The 6,662-nt window shown below is 28.9% G+C and overlaps 1 protein-coding gene across 1 annotated transcript; it reads left to right on the top strand.

Annotated features, from left to right (window-relative positions):
* Window positions 1-598: 598 nt before the first annotated feature.
* On the top strand, window positions 599-3,559 carry LOC136977754 (homeobox protein slou-like). The gene is made up of 2 exons (XM_067273304.1): window positions 599-1,009; window positions 2,895-3,559. The coding sequence occupies exons 1-2, from the start codon at window positions 652-654 to the stop codon at window positions 3,263-3,265; spliced, it is 729 nt and encodes a 242-aa protein (XP_067129405.1). The 5' UTR covers window positions 599-651; the 3' UTR covers window positions 3,266-3,559.
* The last annotated feature ends 3,103 nt before the right edge of the window (window positions 3,560-6,662 follow it).

The raw sequence follows: 6,662 nt of genomic DNA, 5'->3' as shown, positions 1-6,662 counted from the left end.
AAAACTAAAGTTATAATGAGCAAAAAACAGTCTTTAAATCACTCTAAATTAAAAGAGAAAATGAGCAATAAAACATTTCTTGTTGACAACTTTAGCGATCACATGGCTATATAAAAGTTAATGGTTTATAACAAAAATCTGTAAAATTCCATATAAATAATAGCAATAAAACGTCTCTACATAAATTTTATAATAGCCAAAGAAGCATAATAAAAGAACAAAAATAAAATCGCCAATGCAATCAATGGTTTCCGTTCAATAGTTCGCTCAACTTCATTATTTTTCCTATTCGTTTAAAAGCCAAGTAAAAAAGCACTTAACGCTGGTAAAGAAAGTATCATATACGTGATGGGTTATTAAATAAACAATTTACACTTTCCGTAATACAGAAACACCTTTTATTTTTTTCAAATTATGGAGCCTTCTGTCAACAAGTCTTAAATAATGACCGGAAAGACAAGAGAAAACTATCCAATGGTGATCGTGAGCCAGCCCACCAGCTGCAGACGAACGCTTATTGGATGGAGGAGCAAACGGTTCGGCCTGATCGAGGCAGCCGTTGTAAAAACAGTAAAAGGAGAACCGATATTGTAGAGACGTTACTGTGGTTAATTGCTGTCACTTGTTGAGGGAATATCCCTCGGTTCTACAATGCAAACAGCTATGTTACCTTTCCACTACAGTCTGACTTGTCCTCAATACAGCGAATCCAATGGAAGCACTAGTCTAAATGCATCCTCCACTAACACCTTCTATGATTCTGTTATTGCAGTCAGTATGCAAAATGTCCTTCCTGTATCCTACGGTAACATCGGAAAAAATTATAATTCTCCCTTTTACAACGAACGATCAAGAAAAACTTCTAAAAAGGCTCCATTTTCCATAGAAGCTATCTTAGGACTGGATGATAAACATTCTCAGGAGAGTGCGAGGATGAAACTGGTCAGAGGATGCGAAAGTAGAAGCTATCAGATTACTTCACCCCTATCACCCGATTCTACTGCTAAAGGTGAGGATATTTAAATTTATTCTTTTAATGATTTCTCCCTGCAACCTTCTTTATAATCTTTGTAATAATCTATACAATTTTTCCTAAAATAAATATTAATTTTTAATTACTCTATCGTAAGACTTACTTATTTCTTACTCTAGAATGTGATGCACTGATTGTTAATGAGTAAACAACAGCCTACTTACACTATTTTTGAATATTTGAAACAACGGGATGCATTTTAAGATTGCACATATATGTTTTTTCTAAATAAAAACACTTTTCTTTACAAAAAATATTTCTTATAGAAGACATAATTTAATAAGTACTACAGTATATGAAAACAAAGAATTTTATAGTTATAATAATATATAATATATAATATAATATGCTAATTTTGTTTTGATTAATCAACATACGTGCATAACTTAAATAATAAAAGTAAGCAAATCTTTATAATCATAAATCACGCAATTAGACTTTGCAGTTATAAGGACAGAGGAGGGGTCTTGCCTCCCTTAGCTTCGGGCGTTACACGGTGTGGTCTAAACTATTATGGTTTAACAACCCCCAACATAGAGGCTATTGACAATCGAAATTACCTCTAGTTTGTTACAAATTTGTATCGTTTTTAAAGCTTATAAAAAGCCCTTTCGATGTGCACGATTGATTAAATTAAAATTGCATACATGTTTCGGTCAAATCGTTTTTCTAAATCTTAAATAATAGACTTTATTTATTGTTATGAGGATGTTCAATTTGAATTGTTATATATATAAAAGACTAAACGTGTCATAAAGATAAAATATTGCAACTTCAACCTTTAATCAAAATGAAGATACTGTTTTTAAAATTTGAATATCACTGACCGAAAAATAAACCTTAAGTAATATAAATATCCACCTGTTTCATTCGATAAAGATGCACTTAACAGGTATAATCTCTTCATAAATATATCAAAGTAACAATATTAAAATTAAAAAAAGAGAAAGAATCGAAAAAAAAGAAATAAAAATACTATTATTACATGCATAATAACCGAAACGTAAAAGCGAAGCAATAGTGTGACATTTTCTAACGATGACATGAAAGCTAGGAGGGAGGAATCTTTTAAAGCCCTGTTCGACTTGTCAAAACACTTGACTCCAATAAGAGGACTGACAAATTGTCCCGCTTGTTGTCACCGGTCCTTTCCCCTCCACATATTAGAGATCTGGTATGCCGTCCCCGGATAATGGGACGAGTTGTATTATTTGAGTTGCTTTGATTAGCCTTGTTGGGGCTTTGACAAGGTCGGAATGAATGTGGTAAATGGAACGTCCACCATTTTGATGCAGCGCATCACCGAATTCCATTCATCATGTGAATCTTTGTTGCAGTCGCGGTGACGTCACCGAAGCGAATTATTTTGCTTTTATCTTTTCTCTTTCCCCCTTTTTTTCGTTGAAGAGGCAAATTTGTTATTAGCTTCCGTAAAGTGCTACATCTGAATTTCATGACAACTGTTACAGGGAATAGATGATATGCGATAATATTAATATATATTTTTCATGTGCAAAATCACATTTTTAAGATAAAGGATCTGAATATAATACGATGAACATGATATTTTATTAAGGATAGACCTTTCATAATTCGATGACGTTATCATATCCTTTTATTGGATCTATCCTAACCGAATTCAATTTAGACTTAGAATATTAATTCGAGTTTTCCTATAAAGCTTTTTTTTATTTTTTGGAAATTTCAGTTTTTATTGAAAAATTCTAATAATATAAGCAGGTAAATATTAGACTAATAGCAAAGAATGTTTTCTGTTCTAACGTAAAAAAACTTAAGTTTCAAATTTTATTTCTAGTTTTTTTTTATTGGATGCTTTCTCATTTTTTTTCTGTTTTCGCAGAAACTTCACTTAAATGTGAAACTTCGACAGGAACTCGAGAAATTAATGGAAACAGTTCTACAAAATCGTCGAGCGGGGGAAAAACAAAACGAGTCAGGACAATCTTCACACCAGAACAGTTAGAACGTTTGGAAAGTGAATTCGAAAGACAACAATATATGGTCGGACCCGAACGATTATATCTTGCTTCTTCATTGAACTTAACGGAGGCTCAAGTTAAAGTTTGGTTTCAAAATCGAAGAATTAAATGGAGGAAGCAGCATCTGGAATTACAGCAAGCGAGACTGGCCAATTTACAGAGAGAGCGGGATCTCGATTACGACGATGGAAATGAGCTACCAACGACTTCAAATACTGTTTATGAACCGTAAATTAAGCATATTCATTATGAAACTTTTGTATGTTTTATCTGTTAAAGCATCTGGGAAAAGGACCTCGGATTGTAGGATCACTAAAGAAACAAGTCTGAAACAATGAATCCAACAACTACAAATCAATATTTTGTGTTAAAACGATTAATGAAAAAGTCAACGACTTAAAAAATAATTTTTGTTTTCAAGAATTATCTAATCATTTGTTAAGATTAGTTTTTCCAAGTTTTTCGTCGTGTTTTTAACATTCTACAAGAATCTAAATAAGACTAATTGTAATGCACTGCATAAAATAAGAATGATATCTTGATTTAAAAAGATTTTTAATCGAATAATCGTAAAGGATCTAACAATATAAAAGTAAAGAAATATAATTCAGATTACATAACCTGTATTTTGTTTGAGAAAAAGCATATTTGACGACAAGCTTTCAAGAGAATCATCAACGGCCCCTCACAATCTGGGTTTCACATTTTTGCACATTCATTTGAGAAATGTTTCCATGAATGTAAGTAATTTACTGTATTTTGGATGTTGCTTTTTAGTTTTTCTGTAAAAAGATTGCCTTAAAATTTAGTTTAAGCGTTAATACAGATTGTTCTCCGATCCAGTTGATGTTATGTATTAGGTTAATCGATCTCATTATTATGTAATTCTAAACTGCATATCCATTATATATTTATTAAGAATACACTCTTAAACGTTTACAGGACGACTAAAAGTTGTATATATTTTAAAAAAATCAATGTAAATATTAAAAAAATTCTGCTGCCATTTTTCTGGACTAGTCTAAGAAATGCGGATTATGTGAAAATTTATAACTGTATATTTTTTAATTATAAACTTTTGAATATTCCAATTATTTTGATTTAAATATTTGAAAATATGTATAAATAGCTGTATTTATAAAAAAAACAAAAATAGTTTGAAAGTTGCATGCTTATTGTGAAAAAAAAATTATAACAAATGTGTGAATCTGTGGTGCACATGAATCTTATATTTGTTATTCTGTACATAAAGTTTATGAAAAGAAAATAATAATTGAAAAATAAATATGATAAAAACAGTATTTCAATTATGATTTGATCTTAAAAATTAAAAAAATAAAGTTTAAACTCGTTCCAATTACCTTAAAATATATTCGAATAAGTTTTAAAATCATTTTTGTTATTGTAAAATTTTCGTGAATAAATGTCACTGTGTTATCTAATGCTGACAATAACACTTATAATAAATGTTACTATTAGCATAGGCTTAACGCTAAATTCAAGACAATTAAACTGATTCGACCAGACACAAAATTTAACTATTCAAATAATTAAAATTTAGTACAAACCTGTTTACATCAAAACAAACAATACCGCTATTTGAATGAATAAATCATTATAACACTGATTATTTGTATTTTATAATTGAAGAGGATGAAATATTTCTCGACACAAAGAATTAAATTTAAATAAAACTGTGCACCACCGATATAGATTAATCGATGTAAACATCCGAAAATATTTTATTTTAAATCTGGTTAACAATGTATGTAAAACTTAATAAACGTGCTCTATACATGTATTTTAACATTATCTTTTTTGAGTGCGAATTTCATTGCAGAAATAATAAACATAAATAAACAAGGAAGGAAAAAAAACAACGAAATTTTAATATCTCGTCCCCTTTAAATACGGATGATATATAGGATAATACCTCTTACGTTTTGTACACAAAGACTTCAAATAGAAGACATTTTAAGTCCTGTGTGGAATTTTCTAATTAATTTTTCTGCCTGGAGTGAAAAATTTTTTTCTTTATCTTCACCGAAACAAAAAGTATATCTCTATTGGTATTTTCAACCGAAAAAAAGGCAAGAGAGATATTATTATTAATCGTCCGGTTTTGAGTGGCAGCTCGAAAAATTCTTTTGTAGCCAAAATTTTCTAATTAGAGGTGTCTAAAATATGTGAAAGATTGATAATCTTTTTTTAAAAAGATAAAAGTCGTTTTATCGATTAGAAAACTGCATCATTCATAGCATATTCAAATGGCTGTTTTGGAACTTTTTGTAGTAGGAAAAGGCTATTATCTGAATTTATGGGCTACTGCTTATCAGTTTAGACTTCGGTCTCCAAAACAATTAAGGGAATTACCCATCAAATTAAGCAATAGTCTCAATGTTGTTTAATACTATACTTCAATTAATAGTCGTTTTCCTCTATTGATCTTCGTTTAAGTTAAGAATATAAGCTGGAAATTTATCAAAATGGAAAACTTTTCTATGTATTTAATGGGCGCATCAGTATTAATAAGTGGGTTGAAAGATAAAATTTATAAATCAGAACATAAATTAATGATTCTAATTTATAATTTCATGAAGATGGAGAATAATTATTGAAATAATTAGGCCTAAAGTATATATTTAATATTGTTTGTTTTTTTTAATGACTAATTTTCATGTTTATTCAATATTTAATATTTAATAAAGGTTATCTGTATTTTGAGAAGCGTTAATCGCGAATGGTTGTTTGATAATGATTAAAACACGCCGCATCAAAATGGCGAGTAAACTATTGATCAGTTGTTAAGAATACAGTAGATTAGTATAATTGAGGTTATTACTAAAGATAAATCGGATTTCGTGTTCATCGTTACGTAAGAGTTTGTCGACTGAAAACACTCCAATTATTTGACACGATAATTAAATTCTAAAGAGATGACCTCGACCAATCGGATAGCGGAAGACATAATGAACAGATTATCTCTCTTACTGGATATATTGACTTCTGTAGCTGTTATTATTAAATTAATTAGAAATATTTTACTTAAAATTTTACGAATTCTTCCGAGATTGTTTTAATTGATCCGGATCAGTCACATTGAATAATAAGAGACGTCATTACAATCATAATAATATCCAATCTCGTTTACGGTCTACGGAATTTAATTGAAAATATATATCTTAATAATTCTTCGTTAAAAAAAATTATATATATTATATTTATTAAAATAAATTTTTAATATACACCGTTCAGTTTAATATAATTTATCTTAAAAGGAATTTAAATTATGATGACGTAATAGGTTTATTAATTTTTGAAAAAATAGTGATTTTGATTGATTGCGTTTATTTTCGGAAAAATATTTTGATTAATTATGAGATTTTAATGATGAAATTATCGAATAAAAAGTAAACTCGCGTCATTTTAAAATAGATTATCAACTTCCATTTAGATAGATTATTCTGAAAACTCGCCTTAAAGTAAGCGTAATAAAATATTAAATTAAAACTTGAATAATTCTTAAATGATAATAATAATAATTTAAAAGAAAATTCGAATTAATTTAATATTCTGATTTATTACTTTAATTTTCTTGATAAAAATTAATCATAGATATTACCAAATCG

This window comes from Centruroides vittatus, unplaced genomic scaffold (assembly GCF_030686945.1).
Source record: "Centruroides vittatus isolate TY-2023 unplaced genomic scaffold, ASM3068694v2 contig_474, whole genome shotgun sequence".
Classification (NCBI taxonomy): Eukaryota; Metazoa; Arthropoda; class Arachnida; order Scorpiones; family Buthidae; genus Centruroides; species Centruroides vittatus.
The sequence above is the reverse complement of the archived record's forward strand: the minus strand, read 5'-3'. Positions and strand labels throughout refer to the sequence as shown.